At 35.0% G+C, this 26,991-nt stretch overlaps 3 protein-coding genes across 4 annotated transcripts; 1 reads left to right on the top strand and 2 right to left on the bottom strand.

The window, feature by feature from the left end:
- The first annotated feature begins 1,566 nt into the window (after positions 1 to 1,566).
- On the top strand, positions 1,567 to 5,142 carry LOC144424279 (uncharacterized). Of its 2 annotated transcripts, none has more exons than XM_078113407.1 (5): positions 1,567 to 1,667; positions 2,202 to 2,480; positions 2,642 to 2,857; positions 3,560 to 3,662; positions 4,398 to 5,142. In XM_078113407.1, exons 1-5 carry the CDS (start codon positions 1,634 to 1,636, stop codon positions 4,570 to 4,572), a joined length of 807 nt encoding a protein of 268 aa, XP_077969533.1. In that variant the 5' UTR covers positions 1,567 to 1,633; the 3' UTR covers positions 4,573 to 5,142. The 2 variants fall into 2 exon arrangements, with proteins under 2 accessions (XP_077969533.1, XP_077969534.1); XM_078113408.1 differs by having other exon boundaries at positions 1,646 to 1,821.
- Positions 5,143 to 14,548: 9,406 nt separating this feature from the next.
- LOC144424281 (uncharacterized) lies at positions 14,549 to 16,216 on the bottom strand. Its single transcript, XM_078113414.1, has 3 exons — positions 16,096 to 16,216; positions 15,583 to 15,776; positions 14,549 to 15,281 (listed from the first exon to the last, which is right to left on the bottom strand). Exons 1-3 carry the CDS (start codon positions 16,139 to 16,141, stop codon positions 15,168 to 15,170), a joined length of 354 nt encoding a protein of 117 aa, XP_077969540.1. The 5' UTR covers positions 16,142 to 16,216; the 3' UTR covers positions 14,549 to 15,167.
- Positions 16,217 to 19,917: 3,701 nt separating this feature from the next.
- Positions 19,918 to 23,463, bottom strand: LOC144424630 (uncharacterized). The gene is made up of 5 exons (XM_078114083.1): positions 22,986 to 23,463; positions 22,503 to 22,721; positions 21,982 to 22,221; positions 21,153 to 21,249; positions 19,918 to 20,823 (listed from the first exon to the last, which is right to left on the bottom strand). The coding sequence occupies exons 1-5, from the start codon at positions 23,029 to 23,031 to the stop codon at positions 20,610 to 20,612; spliced, it is 816 nt and encodes a 271-aa protein (XP_077970209.1). The 5' UTR covers positions 23,032 to 23,463; the 3' UTR covers positions 19,918 to 20,609.
- Positions 23,464 to 26,991: the final 3,528 nt, after the last annotated feature.

The following is a 26,991-nucleotide window of genomic DNA, read 5'->3' as shown; positions in this document are numbered from 1 at the left end:
TTTGTCCAAATATCAACCAAAATAAGTACTTGCGTGCTCTGCAGATCAAAATATCTGATTGTACGAATGTTAGGCGAAGCAAGTGCATGAATCAATATCTGAGAGAACTAATAATGCAGAAAGATCAACCTCCTATTCCAACAAGATCTTATGCGTCGCCAGAACTAGATACCCCACCGCAAAACGCCAGTTCTAATAATAGATGCGATGTATGCAGCAAAATTTACATTATTGCCAAAAAAACAATCCAGCTGCTAAAGACAAAGCGTTGCTGAAACGATGCGAGACCGTATATAAGTGGAAATACTGTAATGAGTATCTATGTATAGGTAACGAAACCAACAACCATTGGTATAACTGGTACAACAAAGTGCAATATTGGATTTAGAATGTGTCTTTTATCTGCAAAATATTTTCATGTTCTTCATTGTTCCGGGCACAACAAAGTGCAATATTCAATTTAAAATTTTTAGCAAGCAGTCTTTTATGTACATACATTTTTCATGGTCTTTATTGTTCCGTTATTTGCTAAAAAAATCACAATCTTGTTCATATTGCGTACACGTAACCACAACTTAATGGGGCTTGAGCAGGCAGTCAAAGCGTAGTGCGAATTTTAAATGCGTATCATCGGGTTAATTAGTTACTTCCTGCGGACATTTAAATAATAACATCTCGACGTAACGTTATTGCGGATATCACAACGTTTTGTTGCATTTGGGTAATATACGTAAAGTTGTGCGTGACGAGACGTAGCCTCTCTTCAATGAGAGTATCATTTTGACGCAGCGTCGCTGTTAAATCTACAGATAATCTAATATATTTGGCCATAAAATTTGAATGGCTCATCGTAAAATCGTTTTGGATACGTATATAAAAAGCTATTCAAATTCTCCACATATACTGTCGATCGAATATGTGGCTATTTAGGCAAGAAGTCGAAATTCTTTATATTGAATATTTGTTATCATATAATAATTTCATACGCACTTTTAAATTGCCAATTTTACTAAAACATCGTATATTAGAGCACCGATATTTACAATATAATTAGTCCCAATAACAAGCTTTCATGCAATATAAAATTTATTTAAATACTCATTGTGGTTCTTGAGATACGAGATCATAAAGTTGATTCCCTCCGACACGAAAAACAAGCCGGTAAACCGGCTTGCCGGGGGCACAGAGCGTACTCAAACAAGCCGGTAAGCCGGCTTCAAGAGGTTAACCGGAATACCGGTAGGTGCCCGCCACTAATACAGTCGAGTAATACTGTAACAATTAGTTCAGAAGATCCAGTGTGCTGCAAAGACACATTAATAGGTTCGAAGTTCACGATGCAAACGAAGAGACTTTTTTAAAATGGTGTAAAATCCACGCTTAAAGCAGATAAAATAAGAGTGACAAAATACGGTTCACATCCAGCGCCAGCAGAAGCAAGAAGAGGGACACTGCGAATCCGAAGCGCAGTACACATATGCAGTGGTGGTTGGAGTCGAGTAACCGAATCTAACTATCGGGCGAATTAGGGCTCAGACTCCACACACCAATGCACATGCAATAACCAGACAAGAAATATAAATAAAATAATAAGCAATAAAAAATAGTACAACTCCAGTCCCGCCACACAGTCATGGATTACGCTTTTAGTATACTTCTAATACTTGGTAAGTAGCAAGTAACTAGAATATTATTTTTCTACAATTACATAAATACACCCTTCCAAGAAAGCGTATTATCATTGCTGGCTGCATGGGCAATATGAAGACTGAAATACAATTTCGGAAGTGACTTCGGGAACTTCTAATCTAACGACAAAGGGTATTTATGTACTAGTTTTATAGGGTGTTCATGAAGTCTTAATTTTTTTTTAAATTGTAAAAGAAACTTATTGATACCATAAATTGTTTTGGCCTTCACAGATGTATCAAATGAGGTGAAAGTACTTGAACAATTACTGATTAAAATCAACAAACCTGGTTAAGATATATTGAGAACTGACTTGTAACAAAATCAAAATTGTGAAGGTACTTCACGGACATCCTGTATATCTAGCAAAAAGCAAAACTTTTATATTTTAGAAAAAACAACTAAACTGATTAATATTTTTATACTTGCGAAAGCAATATGTTGGCCAAAGAGAGATGACATGCAAAAAGCTTTTGTCAAATCACGGTCTTATATTGTTCATTTGTTTGCAGTGACAATTCCTTTAGTTGCAATGAAGCAATGCCCTGCGACAGCGTCAGAAGAAGTAGATCTGAAAAAATCTAGTGGCGTCATAAGCTCACCATTGTATCCAAAAGACTTCAACCCCTCGGATTGCAAAAAGTGGATTCTCCCTCACCAAAAGTATTCAAAAAAATACGCCCTGGTGACATCTGTGATTGACATGATATTGAGACATAAAATGCCACCTGAAATGCCAAGTATTACAAATCAAACCTTCGAGTATTCTCTGGCTAACCTTACGATCGCAGGTACAAATGTTTTGAAATTATGTATCATCAAAAATAAAGGCTTCGAATTTTCGTTACAAGTAAAATTTTGATCAAATAATACAATTATTAGGCGCTCGCGTTGAATTTCACCTTTTTTTTTGCGATTTTGATTTCTCATTCATCGAAGTTTCTACATCCAGGTCACAGCCTCGCTCAGCTATCACCTGGAGAATGTTTGATATTTCACCCAACATCTCGCACCTGTTCAAACGATCTGGATAACTTTAGTCAATGCCTGTTTAAATTGCACCATTATGAAGCTCTTTCGGACCCTACAATAACATTCAACATCAGTCATATTATGAAATATAAGCCAAGACGGTTCAAGCTGCGCTATGAATACAAATTGTGCTCCGGTAAGCCCTCAATGTTCCGATTTAACAGTTTGTAGGTATTTTCGCTTCTGTGAAATATATATGTATGCCATAACATGAATATATGTATGCTTTAGTATTCCTAGAAAGGTGATTGTTCACGCCATTTACCCCCAACAGTTTTTTAATACTTCAATATTTTAAAACAGCTTACTGTGTGTTTCATACTCAAGAAACCTTGACTCCTTCTCTTTTCGGTTCATCATATACATGGGGAGTCTTGTTTAATCTTACCTCAAGAAATATTGACATGAATGAAAATTGTAATCTGATATTGTTTTGGTACAGTTTTTGGTACGATTTGAATACAAATATGGATTTAATCGTTTTTTAAATGGTTTGAGGCTGTTGCTGTGAGAATAATGGTCTTCCGGTCAACTACTAGACCAATATAACCTAACAAATTTTCTGTAGTTTTTTGATAAAGGTTATTAGAATTCTTATTTTTCGTCAAATTCTGACATAACTCACTAGTGATTTAAAAAAAATAAAATTGCGACCTGCAGGTCTATTTATTACCTATTGATCTTGATCGGTAAGTATGTTATTAGGTTTTTGTCTGTTTGCTTGTTTGTTTGTTTGTCAGTTAGATGCCGACGATATCTCGTTTATACATTGCTCTTCTGTTATTATCAATGATTACGTATTCCGAAAATAACCTTTTCGTAACCTATCCAATTCCAGGAAGCAAAGACCAGACTAGTTTCGGTTCCGTGGGTGCTGCAATTGCATTTGGAATTATTTCAGCACTAGAGGCATTGCTCTTGGTTGCAGTTGCCGTTAGAAGGTTGGTATTATTTGATACGGAGCTTCAGTAGTCACTCTGGATTTTTTCTGGAGCGAGTTTTGTTTACTGAACGAGCGTTTGAAACCCTGCTGGAATATTTTATCACGGAAATTAGATTAAGCATATATGTTATCCGTTCAGTAAGCAAGAATACAAACGCAAAATTTGAATAAGCCAACTCAGGTGTGTGCAACCCGCGGCCCACGAGAAAAAATGGCGCGGCCCGCAGAAAAATGAAAATTTTAAATAGTTTGTTGCTCGCGAAACTAGTTTTTTTAAAATCTCGTTAATATGGTAGGTGCGAGTATTTCCAATCCCTAATTTATCATCTGCGCCTATGACGTTATAATTTCCCAACAGCTAGCTTGTGCGAGGCAAACAACGCATGTTCCAGGACCAATAAATAAAATTTTTCTGTCCGCAACTACTAGAAAGCATATATTAAATACAGGTGCGGCTCGCGGTGTCACCTAGTTATTCGTATCTGGCTCCCTGAGTTAAAGGTTGCATACCCCTAAGCTAACTAATTAGACGAATAGTGTGACAACGTTCATCTTTATAATGCATGCTCAAATCACGATGGGAAGTACTTACATGACTGAAATGTACCACCTTTACGGTTAAAATATATCGACCTACTAAAGATTCAGTAGATAACGTTGGCACTGGACTTGAAACTTTCCGAACTAAAACTTGTCAAACAAAACAACTCAGATTTTTTGTATATATTTACAGATACAGAAAAAGAGGATCTGCTTTCCGAAAAACTAAAGAAAAAACTGTTACTTCTACTACTGTTCTCGAAAATAATTATGGTGCTGGCTCTGATCCAATCTACCACACCGTGGGAAATCCAGCTCAAGCAGCGCAGAGTGAAACTGTATTTAATGAACTTTACACTATAACTTGAAACCCAGAACGTTCGGAGGATTTTAATGTTAATACGGCATATAAACTGTCTATTGAGGTTACGGACAGTTGTATTTCTTGGGTGATGTCGTGCTGCATAATCAGAAATTAATTATTCAGTTATACTCAGAAAACTTAAATATATCTTATCCCAAATATATATCTTATTATTGGCAGAGCGCAATAAATGGGTTTGGGCAGTTCTGATGTCTGTTTTTTAATTTCTACCACTCAGCACTTCCGTGTTTTTTCAGTTTCGCCCGGAGTAACTATACAATTTCGAAATTAACACCATATCACTGGGTTATACTTACACCCACCCCAACCGAGATTTGAAAATCTGCTAATGCCGTTGATGTAAAATGATTTGAATATTCGACTATTAATTGAACAGAATTGATGTCATTTGGAGCAAGTATGAAGTCAAATTATTAACAACTAATGACCAAATGCATACGTTTGTTGAATACGTGTTTTTGATTCCATGTGCACTGTTTTTGTACTCGCGTGACTCTTTTGATTTCCAAATCCCTTTGGCCAGTCGTTAGTCGAAAGCGCAAAATTTTTTTTGACCTAGTCGAAAGCCAGAAATCTTTCTCACTTGTTTCAAGGGATTAATAATCTATGTTTAGCAGATATAGTAAATAAAAACGAGCAATTTGAATAGATATCGGTTTTTTATATTTTGTATATTTGAAGATCTTGTAATTCTCTCTATTGTAATTTTGTTTTTTATGTATAGAAATAAAAGACATTCCTCCAAAATAAGCTCTGTGTTGTTTTTAAAAAATAAAAATAGGACGCTGTTTTTATTTTCGAAGAAACACGGTAGCATTAGTATTAACGAAAGGTGAGTTACGTACATGTCCTTTGTGTAACGCGACGGAGACATGCGCATGATCATATTTTTAGTATATCACGTGGGTGCGCATCCTTAATTTGCAAGCAGAGGCGAGATATTACCGTTTTTTTAGAAATGTCGTGTTACTGTATCGCCTTCGATAGAGTGCTACAATATATAAATAGATAGTTTATTTGAATACTTCATAATATAAACAAATTTAAAAAGGAGAATTTTGGAGAGCGAGCAATACCTTTAAAAAAGTTTAAAACATGATAGATATCATGTGCCCGCATACCAGCACACATACAAAAATAAATTACAAAAAAACACAAACCCAGTAAAACGATGCATGGGCCGGAACTAATCAAACATAAGAGACCCGAATGTATTGAACTTCCGGGCTGTTATAATTTTGTATTAACCAGCGGTTTCTATAGCTGCATATTTGTGTTAGAGTTTAGTGTAGAATACCTTGAACGTAAACGTACAAACCGCGGGCGATACTCACAAGCGCCTTTGGTTAGCTCTGCTTCGGCCTACCTCATCGGACTGCAACTGAGACGTACAACTGCAGTTTGGTAAACGGCTTGCCTTGCAACATCTAAATAAAAAAAAACGGGTTTGTTGTTTATCACGACTTTTCCGGAACGGGATCGTGCAAACTACACCGCCCAAGGCTCATCTGAAATAGGATAAACAACTAAATCCAAAATTGCCAGCCTTCTTGCAATTCATAAACTGCTGAAAGAGCCTACAGAATGACAGCGAAATTTTTGATCATAAGTCAATTTGTTACGTCACATAAGGGACGGACAACTGAAATCACAAAGCCGAACCAATTTACAGCGTTCGAATTAAACATGGAAATTAGAGAATCTTGCAAATTCATAAAGAAAACCACAGGGTTTGGAAGTAAGATTTAAATGTAGTCAATTAAATGGGAATGAACATTTACAAAAACTGCATAATTAAATTTTTCTCGGAGTCATCCATCGTTTTCAGACTCCCCTATTAATTTGTTAGAAAATGAAGCCGCGATAGGGGTCCCCTCGCGAGCGTGCCCATCTCTCCTTACCTCAATATGTCTTTGTGCTGCTTCAAATAGCAAACAAAAAATACCATTTTAATGCAGTTATCGGTACGGTTTTATGAAAAAGACTCGTACAACGTTATTTCTACGTACCTTTCGCTCATACAATATTTCCGCAAAAAAATCCGTCACCTGCAATATTTAGCTCAGTGGTTCTCCAGTAGTGGTTCGTGTCCCACAATTGCGTAAACAATTTTTTTGAGAGTGCGTGAAACTAATTAAAAATAATAAAATTGTTAGATTTGATCTTGTCGGCCTTATTTTGAATATTCACATTTCTGTATTTTGAATATTTACGTTCTATCGACGTATTTCCAACGTCTTTTTGAATAAAACACACTTTTGCTTTACTATCTGTTATTTGTAGCTTATTGTTGGCTAGTTAAGGGGGCAAGACTTGACTTGAAATTCCAAACAGGGGGCGTGGCTTGAGAACCACTGATTTAGCTCATTCGTTAGAAGTTCTGGCACGTTAGTAATCTGACTCCACTTCCTTCACAATACTGCAGTATTGTTTCCTCTATTGCTTCATACAAATAGAACGTGAGCATAGTTTTATCCGCGTGGAGGAACTCTCGCGATTTTATCTGGTTTCACGCGCATATAATAAATGACAAATTATTATTTTCGGTTACGAATGCCTTTCTGCTCATGTACATGAGACAGTATATTACCAGTTTTTGATATTAGAGGGGGGGGGGGGTCTAAATCTAGGGGGGGGGGGGGGGATATTTTGTTATTGGGGATAAAACTATTTGTAGTTTATAGAAATGTGGTCATCTTCGACGGCATATGAGACACTTTTTAAATATCCAAATACATTTTTATTCAACTATTTTATGAGATATATTCACTTAAAAACTTCTCTCTTCAACTGTGTGCATTTAGATTTCGCTTCGTATTTTGCGTATTTGGCTTTCTCTCAATAAGTAAATTTCAATGAAAAATTGTCAAATTATATAGAACGAAATCGTATGGTATAGTAACCACGTCAAATTATTATTTGTCATGACACGCTTTGGACTTACAGCGAACAGGTATTTGATGAGTTTGATTGATAAGTTCAGTCTGAGCAATGTGTATGAGCTATGAGCCACAAATATTTTACCCAGTCACAAGCTTTTGTGCTGGACTTTATCTGCGCTCACGCAAATTTAAATTTTTAAGTTTCATCAAAATACGGTGAAAAGAAAATTAAATTGAATAAGAAATTAAAACCGAGTGCTAACTATGGTTTGTTTATCTGTGTATGATATTGGAAAAAGTTTATCTGACGTTTTTATGTAACTATCAAGATATCCGGTGCTCCAGAAGTATGCGCACCAAGATGTCGTACAACCTGAATCCTAACCGGTACACACATAGCATTTTCATGTTGTGCGCCATCCTGGTGCGCATACTTCTGGAGGTCCAGATATTCTTTAAATGATAAAGTTTCAAGTAAGTGGCATCGGTGGTGTCAAATTCCAACGATGATTCGGAATTTTTTTTAAGAAATGTTAATGGCCTAATTATAAATACTCAGCATTTGCGGCGTCCATTTATTGAAGTAAATTTAATTCTACGGTCCAAAATATTGCCTGCCATTGCATACATCAAAAAGATGGCGTATAATTTAAAGTAGCATAATTATTGAGTATTGATTAAAATTGATCCTAATTATTTTTGGGCGGTTTTCTTTAATAAACAAAATACCTGTGAAGAATGGAATAGGTAATCAGAAACCGTTATTGCTTATTCTATAATATTTGTATTTATGTATCATACATTTATGATGTCAAATTAACAAATAAAATGTCAATTATCGTTCAACGCCGATATTGTGGCAGATTATTAAACACCAAAGGCTCATATGAACCGCGTTAACAGAATGGTCATAAATCATATTGGCCGTGTCATATTTTATAGTATTCTGCATACTAAGGCAAAACGGATTACGTTCCTCCAAGACCATAATTGTTGAAATTTACATAATTATACACAGTTTTGCGTCCAATAATTTCCAACGTCATGGTTTCATAAAGTTTCGAGTTGCAAACACTTAATTTCATAATTAAATTTAATTTTTTAATAAGTATATTATTTTATTGACGATGAAAATACTCTTTTGAAAGACCATCGACAGCGTCAATCTGAGTCTCTCGCCAAGTTTGGTAAAGTAATAACGAGTTAAAATTAGGCTCATTTTATCTGTGTAACACGCTCGAAAACCCATCTGACGCTATGGTTTACATTTCACAAGACCGTGGCTACCGTTTTCAGAAGGTAAATATATTAAATGGAGTCGATAGCATAAGCGATGGTAAATTCCGAAATAAATACGGATTGAGTGCCAAGTATGGATACATGGTAAACGTTCAAATTAAGCGCATTTTATCTATGTACTATACCCGTAGAATATAATATTGACACACGTTTTGTAGGATACTGGAATTTTACAACCAGTCAGCATTGGCAATGTCACATTGTTAAAATAAGCGCAATGTCGCAAGTCTGTTTATGTCAACGAGCAGTATTAGCAAAATGCAAAAGAGGGTTTTACTGAGTGATAGTTTCGGGTACGTTGTCTTTGTTTCGCGCAATGGGAAATTGCGCATGAAAATTCCAGCAATGAAATTGCGAATTTTCTCAATGTAATAATACAGAGCGAATAAAGTCTAGATTTAGTAAACAAATTGATATATTACCCGGACCTTGAACAAATATTTCAACTACTTGATACTTGAAGTAAAGTCCTGAATATAAATCACATTCAATTTTCAGTTCACACTTGTGGATTTGTAAGGATTTGTTACTCCTATTTTTCCATAGTTTTTTTGGTGTTACCCTAGACCGAAGAATCACTTATTTCTAAACAACGTTATATACACCACGTTTTAAACTGATCCCCACGATTTAGTGATATCCATAAATTATACAGCCCAAATCACAATATGAAGTAACCTGTTTCACCCAAGTCCACACAGTGTCTGTAAAATAATACAAAGAGAATGTACTTGATATCATTCAATGTTTATTATACAAGTGCAACAAATGTTATTACATACAAGAGTTCGAGAATGAAGAAACTAATAAAATAAATGCAAAGTTGATTATGTCTCTTGCTATGTACACTAGTCGCAGACTCGAGATAGTGTAATATTGAAGTTCGTTAAATATTTTTGAATTATGAAGATCCAAAAAATAAAACCAATTTGTGAAAAAAATTAGAATTACCCTAAAATGACATTTTCAGTTTGAATTGAAGCCATGGTGTTAACTGAATTTAGCCAATCGGGCTTTAGAAGCGTGTTATGGACCTATTAAATCGGTTTTAATTTAATCTATCAAATTTAAATTAACAAAACGAAAGTTGTAAAATGCGCAATTGGGCGACTCATCGTTCGACATTGTTATATATTATTGTTTTCAGAATTATCAAAACCCGAGTTTTCAATTTGCAAATACACTGAATAAGTGTTCGCGAAATATTTATAATGTTCTTAAAACGCAAATAAGTGTTCGAGATTATTTAAGTTCAGCAAGTTACTTTTGTCCATTAATGTCCCATTCTTGAGAAAGTTCGGTACTCCCGTAGTGTGTGTAACAGGTTCGGGCATAATTTTTATTCCGGTTTTCATCATTTTAGTTCAATTTACGAGTTCGGAGACTGCCTGCGTAAGCCAAGTGAATATACCCCCTGCCCATATGTTTCAGTCCCTACACATAGCTTGAAATAAAGTAGACGAATAAAATTAGTTACTTCCATTTTGTTACACACACTTCTGGAGCGCCGAAAGTTCAGCAAGTTTGTTTTGTATCGGTGAGATATAATCTCACTACTGCATCGCACTCTTTTTTGCTTGTTTATTTACAACGCTGTAAACCGCATCAGGGACGTTTGCGGAGACATTGTTGCTTTTTACTGCGACTCCCTCATTGGCAAAGTCGTACGGATTCTGTTCGCCACTTCCTCCTGCAATTTCTAAGGTTGCTGTTGCGTTTTGGGAAACCGGGTTTGCATGAAGTTTTCGTATGATGCTCCGATACCTTTAAATATTATTAGGTTTGTTACTATTTTGAGATTGAATGTAGTAGTTGGTCAGCTGCCTACTGCCTTGTAGGAAATTGAGATACCATAATCTTATTTCAAGAAAATTGATTTGCTATCTTTTTCTCACAGTTTTCAACTGTTTTTGTTTGAGGTGGTTTTTCACGAATTGTATTCCTCTGCGATAGCCACATATTTTTGCCTGATATCCATATTTTTTGTCTAGAATTCAGTCAAATTTCTTTAATTGTTAAGATATGTCCCTATGTTAAATATTATAATGGTATTTACCTTATGAATACAACTAACAAAGCAACCAACACAATTCCTAATAAGATTCCAAGTATGATGCTGAGAGTGCGTTCGATGGGGAAACTTTGCGGTATTTGTTGAGGATTTGAAACAAGTTCGATGTCGGTTGTTGTTTTGATCAGAGCTTTGGTCGTGATTTCTACTGTTGTCGGTAGTACAAATGCGTGAAATAAAAAAAAATATGTGATAAATACAATGCAGCATTTTTCAATGGAAAGTACAGTCATAAATTTTTATTGGTGTATAATATTGTAAATATAATACTTGTGGGAATGTGAGATTTATTTATTAGTTTATTATCATGATTGCATTTTTTTCTCATATACTAAGCAAACTTAAACTTTCATTACTCAAATAAAAATGATGAAAATTTTTTACGAAAAGGCAATGTAAGTGTTCTATACCAATGTAGCTAATGAAAAAATCCTCTACGCAAAAATGTCTTAAGGAATAAAGGCTATGAAAACACTCACCTGCTGTAGTAGTTTCAGTTCTTTGTACAAGATATCTGACGTCCATTTTGAAACTGTTGTAAGAATTCCGTAATCGTTTGTAGGTAATAGTTACAGGAAATATATTTTTACGAAAAATCCAGTAGATTCGTTTGCATTCAGACAATTGTACGAAGGTAACGTTTATATTTGTTGGATAGTTTGCTGTGATTAAAAAGCAACCGCCTGTGTTATACCAACAAATCTCTGTGTTTTCTTCAAATGCTGTAATAAGGATGTTTTTTCTATTAGAATTAAAATTTGGATTCAATCGTTTAGGTATCCTAGTTGCATGTGACAAAGTTGATATGACTAAGGATGGTGCTGCGTAATACATTCGACTCTCATATTTTTATACGATATCAGCTCACAAAACAGACATCAATACGACAATCAATAATTGTTTACCTGATATCTTCAAAGAACCAGAACAATAATTACGTTCAAGATTCATCTCCGTGAGTTTTAGTAGAAGCATGCTACTTGGATATGTACAGCCATTCCCATCCAAAATCCAGTTCCAAGTCCCCCATCTAGTGGGATTGTGACTGATATGTTCATGATTTTCAACACAGATATCAATTTTCTTTCCAGTAACTCCACCCAGACAAGTATTTGTCACTTTGCCAAAACAAGAGAAATGGATGAATATAAACGACAAAATAAATGCAATATTTTATATGTTTTATTTGATGTAATTATATAATTATACCTCACATTTAAAGTATTTCAGCGGAATAACAACTGTGTAGTCGTCTTTTTCAGGGCAATTTGTATGACTTTTCTTATGTGGACTCCCTTGATAACATATATTCAACTTTGACATTGTTTGCCCTATTAAAAAGACTATACTATTTTCATAAAGAAAAAGAAAACGACTCCTTACCTATCAGAATTATTATAAGCATTTTATCCAACGTTTTCAGAATTTTTGCACCGTTTTAATAAGAGAATATGAAAGTCAAAAACTATCTTCACAATATTTCACGAGAGCAAGATTATTATAAAGGTGGAATCGGTGGAAGTCGTCGGGGCGATTAATCAACGCGTCAATGTTTGATAAGCATTAGCATTCAAAAAGAGATGATTTACTTGCTTTAACACATTTTTCTCCTCTAAAATTTCTTTTCCGAGAGTGTCGTAAATACTGAAATCTAGGGCACACAAAGATTTGCATAGTATACGCAAGAAAATACATAAACAGTTATACTGACGCGTCAAACAAAGCCAATTCAACTATTTATCTCTTCCGACTCGGCATTAATAGGACAACAGAAGACAAGTGATTGCCAAATTATCTAGCTTTCCCATCAATTCATGATGGTCGTGTTGGTGAATAAAATTATAAATAGTCAGTATTTACGGCTTCAAATTGTTAAAATGAAATTCCATGACGCAAAATATAGCCCATTGCATAAGACAAACAGATGGAGGATAATGAAAAATAACATATTCTCGAGCTGAATAATTCTAAAAATATATCTTCATTTTGAACAACAAGGAATTTCCGCTATAATACTACGATGTCGGAGAATTTTCTCACTGAAAAAGTACAAATACTCGAGTAATTAAGTCACTTGGAGTTCTTGTTTTGGAGATCAATAATTATGCAAGCCACGTGATAGTGTAAACATAGGTACAATTTGTCTATGATTGTCATTTCACAGTTGTCTAGTAAAGCGAGAAAGTTTTGTTTTAGTGTTGATTAAAATTGATCTAAATTATTTTGGGCATTTTTCTTTAATAAACAAATTACCTGGGAAGAATGGAAGACGTAAAAGCAACCTATACTATAATATTTGTATTTATGTATTATACATTTTTGATTTCTATTTAACAGATGGAATAAAAATTATCGTTGAGCGTCGATATCAAACATCAAAGGCTCATATTAACCGTTTTACAAGAATGGACGTCAGTCATATCGGTTGTGCCATATGTTATAGTATTCTGCATACCATAGCAAGACGAATTACGTTCCTTCAGGACTATAGTTAATGAAATTTGCATATTTACACACATTTTTGCGTCAGATAATTTTCAGCGTTATGGTTGTATATATTTTCGAGTTTCCAACATTTACTTACATAATTACTTAACAATTTTTGAAAGAGTTTATCATTTTATTGGCGAACAAATTAATCGGCGTTTTAAAAGACCATCGACAGCGTCAATTTCAAGGGAAGGGTCTGAGTCTGTTGCGAAGTTTGGTTAAAGTATAACGAGTTAAAATTATGCGCATTTTATCTGTGTAACAAGCTCGAAAAATTATCTGACGCTATGGTTTACATTTTACAATACCGTGGCTACCTTTTTCAGCAGGTAAATATATATTAAATAGAGTCGATAGCACAAGCGATGGTATAAATTCCGCCAAGTATGGTTACATGGTAAAACGTTCAAATTGAGTGCAGTTTATCTATGTACCATGGCCATAGAATATAATATGAATATAATACCATGTCCATAGAATATAATAACAATATGATATTGACACACTTTTTGTAGAGTAATGAAAAGTTACAACTAGTCAGCATTGGCAATGTCACATTGTTAAAATAAGCGCAATGACGCGAGTCTGTTTTTGTCAACGAGCAGATTTAGCAAAATGCAAAAGAGGGTTTTAATAAGTGCTAGTTTCGGGTACTTTGTCTTTGTTTCGCGCGATAGGAAATTGCGCATGGAAATTCCAGCTATGAAACTGCGAAAGAGGAAAATTTGCTCAACGTTATAATACAAGGTGAATAATGTCTAGGTTTGGTAGACAAATTGATGTATTACCCGGAGATTGAACAAATATTCAGACTACTTGATACTTGAAGTAAAGTTCTGGATATAAATCACATTTGTCAGTTCACACTTTATAAAGCTGCCTGAATACCAAATCTGCTGTCTATAGCTCCCATTTGTAGGACGTGTTCCGGTGAAGATTTGTCACTCCTATTTTTCCATAGTTTTTCTGGTGTTACTCTGAATTAGCCGAAGATTCACTTACTTCTAAACAAGGTAATATACACCACCCTTCAAACTCATCCCCACGGAACAGGGATATCCATAAATTAACCTGCCCAGATCACAGCATGGAGTAACCTGTTTCGCCAAACCCACACAAATACATTGCATTAAAATAATACGAAGAGAATGTATATAATATCATTCAATCTTTATTATTACAAGTGCAACAATTGTTGTTACATATAAGAGGGCAAGTATAAAAAATTTAACAAAATAAATGCAAAGTTGATTATGGCTCGGGCTATGTACAATAACCGCAGACTCAAGATGGTCCAATTAAAAATTAATAAAATTAATGCAAAGTTGATTATGTCTCAAGCTATGTACAATATTAGCCGACTCAAGATAGTCCAAGATTCAAACTCGTTGAATAATTTTGAATTGCGAATGCGCAAAAAAACAAGTTGTGCAAAAATTTAGAATTACAATAAAATGACATTTTTAGTTTGTATTTAGTTTGTATTTGTAGTAAATGAATCTAGTCAATAGGTCTTTAGAAGCGTGTTTTGGACTCATTAAATTATTAATTTGACCCAACAAAATTAACTTACGAAACAAAAGTTCGACAATATCTTACTTTTATATTATTATTATTTTAAAAATTATCAAATATGTGCTGAATTATTGTTGCGCAAAGTTACTAAATGAGAGTTGAAGAAGTTCAGTAAGTTATTTTTGTCCATTAATTAAATAAATTTTCAGTTGGTTAAAATCTCACTGCGGCATAGCGCTCTTTTTTGCTTGTTTGTTGACAACGCTGTAAACCGCATCCGATACGTTTGCGGAAGCATTGTTGCTTGTTCTTGCGACTTCTTCATTGGCAAAGTCGTACGGATTTTGTTCGCCACTTCGACCTGCTATTTCTAAGGTTGCTGTTGCGTTCTGAGAGTCCGGGTTTGCACGGAGTTTGCGCACGATGCTCCGATACCTTTAAATAAAAATAGGTTTGTTATTATCGTTATGATTGAGTGTAGTTTCGGTCGATATCTACTGAAAGCAGAATAGTGGTCGTAGAGTCACGAGGGCGAAAATATATATAGCTGGGAATTTGAGGTCAAAATATTTTGATGTATAGTGAATTGTGATCATATTTATATCAAATCAAGTTGTTAACAAATTCTAGCCAGTTCGATTTTGGCTGCTCTCTGTCTCTTTTTTCCTAGTATACAGTCAAATTTCTTCAATGTTCTGTTTAGATACGAAATCCTGGTTTAAATAATTTTATTCACCTTATGATGACAGCCAATAGAGCAACCAACACAATTCCTAGCAGGATTCCAAGTATAATGCTGAGAGTGCGTTCGTTCGATGGGTGAACTTTGGGGTATTTGCTGAGGAATTGAAACAAGTTCGTTGGCTGTTGTTGTTTTGATCGAAGATTTGGTTGCGGCTTGTGTTGTGATTTTTACTGTTGTCGTTGGTGCTATTGCGTAAAATAAAAATATGTGATAAATACATTTTTTAATAAGGAAGACAGTCAGAATTTTTTATTGGTGTTTTAAGACTGTAAATATTATTCGAGTAGAAATAACGAGTTTCACAACTAAATGAATGATTTACTCAATAGTTTAAAATTATGATTACATTCTGATTTTTTTCTCATATACTAAGCATATTCCAACTTTCATCACTCAAAAATACTGAAAAAGTATTACGAAAAGGTAATATACACCAAAGCAACTAATAAAATAATCATCTACGCAAAAATGTCTCGAGGAATAAAAGATAATAGAAGTACTTACTTGCTGCAGTAGTTTCAGTTCTTTCTAGAAGATATCTGACGTCCATTGTGAAATTGTGGTGGTTACTCTATGTTCTCTTGTAGCTAATAGTTACAGGAAATATATCATCTCGGTAAATCCATTTGCATTCAAACATTTGTACGAAGGTAACATTTATATTGGTTGGATAGTTTGCTGTGATTAAAAAGCAACCGCCTGTGCTATACCAACAAATGTTCGTGTTTTCTTCAGAGGCTGAAATGATGATGAGACTTAAAAATTGGCTTCAGTTGGGTACGTAGCTCATTCGCAATGTTGATAGGATAAAGCACACGATCAAATCATCAGTGCGATATTTTCTCAGTCATATACAGATGCCTGCCTATCCACTAATAATATTCTAACCACTGAAGCAATTTTTGTACATTTTATGAACATCGGTATTTTCAAATTACTGTAACAAATTGTGTGGACATTCCCAGGTAGACATTGGTATATATTGAGTTTTCTATAGCCTACATGCACCGTATGAAGTGTGAACGGTAACTTTGTTTCTATCATTGTAGGTGAAGCTTAGTGCATGTCGATCTTAATATTTCCATACGATATCAGTTTACAATACCAGAGATCGTACTTCAACTTTCAAATTACCACAATCAATAATTGTTTTACCTGATATCTTCATAGAACCATAACAAAAATTATGTTGATAGTTGTAAAGATTCATCTCCGTGAGTTTGAGTAAAAGCATACTATTAGGGTATGTACGGCCATGCCCATCCAAATTCCAATCCCAAGTCCCCCATCCACTAGGATTGTGACTGATATGTGCATGATTTTCCGCACACACATCAATTGTCTTTTCAGTAACTCGACCCAGACAAGTATTTGTCACTTTGCCAAAACAAGAGAAATGGTTGAATATAAACGACAAAATGACTGAAATATTTATATTTTATATGTTTAAAATGTACGATTTATTAGATGTAAATATAAAATTATGCCTCACATTTGAAGTTATTCAGCGCCATAACCACTTTTTAGTCGTCCTTTTCAGGGCAATTTGTATGACTTTTTTATGTGGACTCACTTGATAATTTATATTCAACTTTGGCATTGTTTGCCTTATTAAAAAGGGTTTGCTTTCTACGTGATTAAAAAATACGAATCCTTACCAATCACGAGAATTATTACAAGCATTTTATCAAATTGTAGTTGCATCGTTCAAATAAGAGAATGTAAAAGTAAGAGACTTGCTTCACGATTTTCAAGACAGCTATATTATTAAGGTGGAATGGGTGGAGTCGTCGAAGCAGTAAATCAACGCGTCAATGTTTGGTTAGTATTATCTTTAAAAAGAAGATGATTTACTTGCTTTTATACATTTTTCTCATTTATATTTTCTGCCTCGTGTGTGGGCATATGAAGATCTACATAGTATAAGCAAGTGAAGTAAACAACTACTAACACATAGTGAATGTAATACGTCTCCGTTCATGCAATGTTTAACTGTTTGGCTTTTCTACATCTCACTCGGAATAAACGGGCAAAATGAAGTAGCTTCCCTATCGTTTTCCCTCTGCTCTAGGTAAATATAAAATCATATTCATTTTCCTTATATTTACTATAGGGTGCCACTTTGGTACGCAATCTCACTTCACTTGACGTAATCTTAATTCATAAAGACATTCTCATAGAATTCAGATCCTAACCCGAGCAAAAATTACCGAGATCACACAATCGCTGAAGTAGCATACCGAGGTAGCGCACCAAGAGTACAATCACTCTGAATAATGCGACAATACTACGTGCATCGGGTTTAAAATCAAACGGTGAGTGTAGGTGGTAATATAATGCCCTTCCTTTGCAATGCGCAATAATAGAATATGTCATGGACGCTCAACGACGCATTTAAGACAATGTTTCTCATCAAAACTGCACGCTAAGACCGCTTTGTGTAGGATGATAAAAAATTCGGTCTGTCGGAAAAGACATAGATAACATACCGAAATAGCACTTATAGTACAAGCGCTCTGAATAAAGCAACAATACTACTTGCATCGGTTTTCAAAATCAAACGGTAAGTCCAGGAGACAATATAATACGTCTTCCCTTGCAATGCGCAATAATAAAATACGTCATAGATATGCGTTCAATGTCTACAATCTCCAGTTGTAGGCAATAGGAGTATGAGTATAGTCATCTATTGAATTCGAATGTTTCAGATGCTCGTGTTTCAGTAACAGTAAACCGTGCACTCTTAATAAATATAGTATAGAACGAGTTCCGTTTATGTCAGTGATTTCCAAACATCTCAACTAGGGTCATGGACTCTTGCAACTATAGCTCATCTGGGTTTGATCAATAGAAGTATGGTTAGCTATTGAAGTCGAATGTTTAAGTATCAGTACACTGTGTACTCTTACTAAATATAGTATATGACGAGTTTCGTTTATGTCAGTGGTTCCCGAACATTTCAACTAGGGTCATAGACCCTCACAACAACAGTAACTCACCCAGGTTTGACCAATAGAAGCAGAAATGTGGTCAAGTCCATGCTTGCGAAAGAAAATAACTAACTAATACCATATCCGACATCGACTGGTAACCGGATGAGAAGCCGGGATTCGTCATATGATTAAGCCGTCTTAACGGATTTTTTCTCCCCCGGGATAAATATATAAATCCTATCCTATGGTCCGCTATTGAATTCGAAAGCTCAAGATGCTTGTGTTTCAGTATCAGTACACTGTGTACTCTTACTAAATACTGTATAGAACGAGTTACGGTTATCACAGAGGTTTCTAACCTCTTCGGGGTAATGGACCCTTTTGAATAAAACTAGTTAATGGTGTTATGTACAAGTGATCTTTACCAGATACAATCCCTCCTGGCAATTGTAGGATTATGGAATATTACTCGCATATAACATTTACCCAAGAACAATCAGTGTCAAATTAAAATTGATCGCATTATAGCATATAATTATAATTTTTTGAAGCTATTAAAAGCACTAGTTTATATGCTGAATTTTGAGGACGTTAATAGTAGTGGGGTCGAGTTTTGTAACAATTCTGTTTCCGTAAAATCCATCCACAGTCGGTATGTTAATAGATGTTATAGTGTGGCGAGTCTTTTTCAGTTTGATTGATTGATAAGTATGTTGGTAGGTATTTGTCTGTTTGTTTGTTTGTCTGTCTGTTAGACACTTTCGTATGTTACGCGGTATCTCACAAAAGCGAGGTTGAATCTGCTTGCATGTGCATTCATCATATCTCGGACCAGAAGCCTATTGATTTTGGATGAATTATGTCGTATAATTAGTGAGTTATTAATTAATTAGTGATGGGACACGCGGTGTCGCTATTGAGTCAGATCGAAAGATACACGCAGCTAGATCGATAAGTCGGCGGTCTCTGATCGCTATCTCGATGCATTTTTATAAAGTTTGGACTTTGAAATTTCAACCAACATTGTTAGTAACAGTAATCACATGCCTGTCTGTTATTATTAAGATTCCCCGGTAAAAAAAAAATGTTTGCCTGTTTCGTCAAATCCACACAAAGTCATACTACAATGAGGTCTTACATATATACATAAATTCTTTATTTTACATGGGAAACAAATGTTAACAAATAAGGGTTCGATAATGAAAAAATTAATAAAATAAATGAAAAGTTGATTATGTCTCGGGATGTACAATACCCGCCAATTCAAGATAGTCAAAATTTAAATTATTTGTTGAAATACCTTCAAATTGTGCACGCACAAGAAAACAACCAATATGTGTAGAAAGTTTACCACATCATGGCATTTTGAGTCTGTAAATTTATGGCCGCAGTAACGAAACAACAGCCTAAAAACTGCCATTCCGACACCAAGTCAAAATAAAAAACTCAAAAAAAAAACTTAAAAATTAAATCTAGTCAGGGACTACAAAAGCCTTTTTGAACTTATTTAACCATTTCTAACTTGACTCATCAGACCCATCAAAATTAAATTACAAAACAAAGGTTACAAAACGTGCAATTGGACGACTTTTCTTCCGACATTGTTTTATATCATCATTTTCAAAATTATCAAATATCAAAATTTTTGTAGTGCAAAAATACTAGATAAGTGTTCGCAAAATATTTATAATGTTCTTAAAACACAAATATACTTAGTGAGTTTTCGAGAAAATTTGAGTTCAGCAAGTTATTTTTTGTCCATTATTACCCATCGATTTTGATCGGTAAGTATGTTGATAGGTATTTGTCTGTTTGTCTGTCTGTTAGATACACGCGATATCTCACGAAAGCGAGGTTGAATCTGCTCCAAATTGTGCATGTGCCTATTGATTTTGGATGAATTATGTCGTATATTTAGCGAGTTATTAATTAATTAGTGATGGGAGACGCGGTTTCGCTATTGAGTCAAAGCGAAGGATACACGCCACTAGATCGATAAGTCGGCGGTCTCCGATCGCTATCTCGTTGTCTCATTCTCTCCCGAGAAAGTTGTGCAAGTTTGTTTTGTCTCAGTGAGATACAATCTCACTGTTGCTTCGCGCTCTTTTTTGCTTGTTTGTTTACAACGCTGTAAACCGCATCCGGTACGTTTGCGGAAGCGTTGTTGCTTGTTCCTGCGATTTCTTCATTGGCAAAGTCGTACGGATTCTGTTCGCCACTTCCCCTTGCGGTTTCTAAGGTTGCTGTTGCGTTCAGAGCGTCCGAGTTTGCATGGAGTTTTTGTATAATGCTTCGATACCTTTGAATAATAATAGGTTTATTACTGTTTTGAGATTGAATGTGGTATCGGTAGGTATTTACTTCAAGCCGGAGAGTAGAGGACATAGAAACACAGCGAGGACGAAAATAGGTAATTGGAACTTTGCGGTCAAAATACGTTATGTCTAATAGTTAATTGGGATAATATTATAATATTATTTTAAATAAATTTTGTTCTTAACGAATTGTATTCCTCTACGATAGCCACATATTATTGGCTGGTATCTATCTTTTTTGTCTAGTAATCAGTCAATTTTTTCCAATTGTTCTGTTAAGATACGACATCCTAGTTCAAATAATTGTATTCACCTTATGATGACAGCCAATAAAGCAACCAACACAATTCCTGTTAGGATTCCAAGTATGATGCTGAGAGTGCGCTCGATTGGGGAACTTTGTGTGGGAGCTGTTGTCGGTGGTACAATCGCGTAAAATAAAATGAAAATATGTGTTACATACAATGCAGCATTTTTTAATGGAAAGTACAGACTATAAAGTTAAGACTATAAATATTTTCCGTGTGGAAATAAAGAGTTTCACAACTAAATGGATGATTTACGCATTAGTTTAAAATTATTGGACACGTAGTGGACATAACGATCGATTTGTTGTTCTTTGACACTTTTTGGACACCTAGTGGAAAATCTTATTATTTTTGATTACTGGACCAATTGCTTTGAAATTTTTAGTGGTTAAAGATGAAGTTTTTCTCCAGAAGGCTATTACTTTTATTTATTTCAAATATTTCTGTTAGCTCTGTGAGATTTGTTTTCTATGACGTCACTAAACGTTCTACGGACATCGGACGCCATTTTGTGTCCGACTGTACTGCTTCGCGGACGCCATTTTGTGTCCGACTGTACTGCTTCGCTTGGTGTGAATATATTTGTAGACTGTGATCTGACGATACGGTAAACCGTACTGTACTGCGAACAGACGTGTCCATACATTTGGGCGTAGCTCTCTTGTAATTAAATTCTGATTTTTTCTCATACTGAACATATTCCAACTTTCATCACTCAAATAAAAATGATAAAAAAGTCTTACGAAAAGGCAATATAAGTAATAAGCAATATAATGCCAATGCCGCTAATAAAAAATTTTCTTGAAGACTAAAAGAATATATAGAAACACTTACTTGCTGTAGTAGTTTCAGTTCTTTGTGAAAGATATCTAACGTCTATTTTGAAACTGTGGTCATTCAACTCATATCGACTGTATGTAATTGTTACAGGAAATATATCATCACGAAAAATCCAGTAAATCCGTTTGCAGTCAGACATTTGCACGAAGAAACCGTTTATAGATGAAGAGTTTGCTGTTATTAGGAAGCAACAGCCCGCATATACGGCGCAAATATTTATGTTTGAGCGAAATGCTGAAATTCAGATGATTTTTCGTGAAAAATTTGTTCAACTATTCCAGTTACAATGTTGATATGACGAAGTATTAGAGAGATAGTTTTATTAATCAATAAACATATTCACTTATTTCAGCTTCATTTATCTCTGATTCACAGTAGACATTGGGATATATTAGGTTTTCAAAAGCTTACATGTACCGCATAAAATATGACCATGTCTTTGCTTACATGGACTGCTATCAATGTGGATGAAATAATGTGTAATACAAAAATAGGTCAAGTTATAATTATTTCACCTGATATCTGCAAATAACCGTAACAATATGAAGTCTTGTAAAGATCCATCTCGGTGAGTTTCAGTAAAAGCATGCTATTTGGGTAAGCACAGTCATTTCCCCTCAAAGTCCATGTTGCGGTCGATGTCCATCTTACATATTTGTGACTGATTTCTTCACGGTTGTTCTCGCACATATCAATTGTTTTATCAATATCGCCACCCAGACAAGCATTTGCCACTGCGCCAAAATAGAAGGAATGGATAAATGTAAATGACAAAATAAATGATAATATTTATATTCTCTAAATATTAAAAAATTATTATATTTTCCGATACAATTAAATATATATATTTCTTATTTACAGTTAGAGAGCTATGGGCAGCATAGCAAATTTGTAATCGATCATTCATCAGACCTATTTTATGTGCGGGCTCACTTAGCGACATTGTATTAAAATTTGTCGGGGTATATGCGCGACAAATAATAAAAACGAATGCTTACTTATCAAGAGAATCATCGCAAGCATTTTATCCAACGGTGGTTGCATCGTTCAAATCGGAGAATGCAGAAGTATGACCCTTGTTTCACGACAGCGAAGTTATGAAGGTAGAATCACTCGGGTCGTCGGAGCAGTTAGTCAACGCGTCAATATTTAGTTGGTATTAACCTTTAAAAAGAATATTTACTTGCTTTTAGGCACTTTTATCGTGAAAAATCTTTGCCTTGTAAGTGTTGGAATATTTAATTAATCCACCTATGGACACACGAAGATCTACATAGTTTACGAAGAATTATATTACCGCGACAAAAGGGGCAATTCAACTATGTATCTCTTCCGATTCGGAATTAGTAAAACAACAGTAGACAGGTGATTGCCAAATTATCTGGCTTCTCTAGCGGTTTTTCTCTCCTCTAGGTAAACATAAAATCATATCCTCTTTATTTTCCCCAGTATATACTATAGTATCGATAGAGTGTCACTTTGGTACGCGACCTCACTTGCTCAAAGTGTTCACTTGTTTATAAAGATATCCTCATAGAATTCCGATCCTAGTTTAACTAAAATAACACAACCACTTAGATCGCATAACCAAATACCTCCTGTGGTACAAGCGCTCTGAATAATGCGACAATACTATGTGCATCGGTTTTCAAAATCAAACGGGGAGTGTTTGCGGTAATATAATGCTCATCCTTTGCAATGCGCAATAATAGAATGCGTCATAGGCGCTCAATGTAGTCGGGTGTAAGCAATAGGAGTATGAGTATAGTCAGCTACTGAATTCGAATGTTTCATATACCCGCGTTTCAGTATCAGTACAATGTGTACTGTCACTAAATATAGTATTGGACGAGTTTCGTTTATGACAGTTGTTCCCAAATTTCTCAACCCGGGTCATAAATCCTATTGCGTACTCCCGTAATGTGTGTTAGGTCATAATTTTATTCCGATTTTCCTTTTTTTTTTAGTTCATTTACGAGTTCGGGGACTGTCTGTGTTAGCCAAATGAACATACCCCCTGCCGATAGGATTCAGTCCCTTTATACAACTTGATGTGAAGTAGGCGAACAAAATTAGTTCCCTCCATATTGGTACACACACACTTCTGGAGCGCCCCCTATTGATTGCTTTGAACTGTACCACTTAATGGTGTTATGTACTCGGGACAATGCTTCTCATAAACTGCACTCTTGACCGTCTTTGTAGGATGATGTGAAATACTCTGTCAAAAATTACTCACACATCCAATATACTCAAGAACAATCCAGTGTCAAATGTCCAATTAAACTTGGTCAAAAACTTGAATAATTTTTGAATAAGTGATTAAAACCATTCGTTTATATGATGAGATATCGTGTTGCCCAATGCTCTGATTTCTAGAGTCGGATTTGTTTTGCCGTCTAAATTAGAAAACAACAGAGAATAGTTTCATTTTGCTATCTGTTTTCATAATACATTTTCGGAGCTCATAGATGTGTTACGATATGACGTAATGTACCCTATAGCGCCACCTGTGTTTGATGTCTTTGATTGTCCTTGTAAAACGTGGTAGTCATTTTGTAACTGTTCTACTGTGCGGTGCTTTTTATGTTAACTGATAATATAAGTTGGTTATGTCGAGTCATGTGTTGAGAACCCGTAAAGCTAGATAGAGAACGAAACAAGATGGGCCCCAATGTAATATATTCAAGAACAATCATATGATAACCTATAATCTTTCAAGTGCTTAAAACTGTTCGTTCATATATATATATATATATATATATATGTTGTTTCTCGTGAATAAGGGCTCTCCAGAAAGGTGTGTATCAATATGGAGGTAACTAATTTTGTTTGCCTATATTACATCAAATTGTGTAAAGGGACTGAAACATATGGATAGGGGGTATATTTCACTTGGCTAACACAAACCATACCCGAACTCGTCATAGAACTGCACTAACCCTAACCTGGTACACACACTTCGGGAGTACCAGCTCATGAACCCCAAAATGCTTCTGTCGATCCCTGAGGTAGCATGTGTGTCAGTTGGGAACCACTAGTCCATTAGTTACTGTTCGGTAAAATCGTGTCCAATATACAATTTACAGACCATGAAAACTATCCGAAGCACCCTGTTTTGTTTTTCAACGCACTGAAACAGCTTTAGTAATAAATACAGAGTGTCTATAAAGTCCCTTTTGAACTCAAATTTTGTTACGAAGTCAGTTCTCCATTTATCTTAACCAGGTTTGTTGTTTTTTAATCAGTAATTGTTAAAGTATTTTTAATTCATTTAATACATCTGTGAAGGCCAAAACAATATATAGTATGGATAAATACCCTTTGCTATTTTAAAATTTTTCAGGACCTCATGGACATCCTATATAAACGTATATTAATTAAAACAATAAAACAAAAAGCTATTGCCGCCTTTTAGGTGAGATTATTCTTCGTGGATGTCACCTCACGCGCGGTATCCGGTTCTGATATTTTGATAGCAAAACAGTAACAATCATTGGTTTGTAACATTCTTTTTGATAATTTACGAATCTAGTGCACAAGCCTTTTACGATTTGTTAAATCATGTGACCGACATACCGTGTTTCCCCGAAAGACACTTCAAGTCTTATTTCAATTTTCTTCGGAAACATAACACTAGGGCTTAATTTAGGGGATGGCTTTTTATTTTCATTTATCAAATTTAAAATTAAAAAGTAGATAATTACGAGTTTTATTTAAAAAAAAATCGCGTTATCGACTAGGTCTTATTTTTAGGAGAGGACTTATAATAATAAAATCATTTTTAAAGTTTAGGCAAGTCTTAGTTTCGGGGAAACACGGTAGTTGCCATTTCCATAAAGTTTGGCTCCGACATTTTTTATTTGCAAAACTGGTCAACACTGTTAGTGATACTAGGACTCCTTTCAAAAATGAAGGTACAATACGTCTATGAAACTGTAATGTTCTATGATTTAGTTCTTGCTATATCCGGACAAATTGGTAAGCCATCAATTTGTGCCATTACCCGTTTCAAAAAATGAAAGTACAGCTCTTACGCCTACGAAACTATAAAGCTCAACTATTGCGATAATGCTATACTCGGACGAATTCGTAAGCCGACAAAATACAGTGCTCCTCTATTTGTCTTATTGGTACCATTTTCCCTTGGATATAAATCAAAAACATATTACATCTCTTAACCTTACCACTGGAATACAACGAATATCAATATAACGAGTAAAATGAGAACACTAGAAACGTTGAGCGGTGGCATCACACAAGGAAGTTTGCGATACGTGGAAGTCATTCACAGTTCATGTGGATGTTGTGTCTATGGAAATATAATAGATCAAATTCGTCACCTATTGGATTCGAATGTTCGTATAATACACTGCGTTCCACTTCCACCGTAGGCTCTCATTAAATATACGCAAAGTAGAATTTTGCTCGATAAAACATAGCAATCTATAAAACTGTAAAATGAATGCCATCAACTTAATATAGCATCTCTAGTGTGTGTGCCATAGAACCAGAATTAAATGTTTGGAATATTTATACATTTAGCTAGCAGCCAGTGTCAGATCTCCTGAGGAAAAAATTCGTCCTCAATTGAGCGTTCCAGATTCTTGCAAAAATGATTCACAGTATACTTGTAAAAAAATACATAGAAAGTAATGAGCAGATAATGTGATTTGCATTAAAGTGTTATAGCAGTCGTTGTAAACAAGAGAGCGATGCTCAAATTTATGGACACGAAACCCCAAAACGAAGTAATACGGGTATGCAATCTGTCACAGTAGACTACCGGTACCAGATATCAACTTTCGCGAAAGCGGAACGCCACAAGGTGCGCAATTTTTAATTTCGATCATCTTACACATAAAACTGAATCCATAGAGACCACAGAAATTTTTGAAATAAATGAAAATAATAGCCCTTTAGCGAGAAATATGATCCTAAACCACTAAAAATTTTAAAGCAATCACCCCAGTAGTTGAAGAGAAAATATTTTTATAACAATAA

This window comes from Styela clava, chromosome 6, assembly GCF_964204865.1.
Source record: "Styela clava chromosome 6, kaStyClav1.hap1.2, whole genome shotgun sequence".
NCBI classification, from domain to species: domain Eukaryota; kingdom Metazoa; phylum Chordata; class Ascidiacea; order Stolidobranchia; family Styelidae; genus Styela; species Styela clava.
This window is presented reverse-complemented; position numbering and strand designations above follow the sequence as displayed.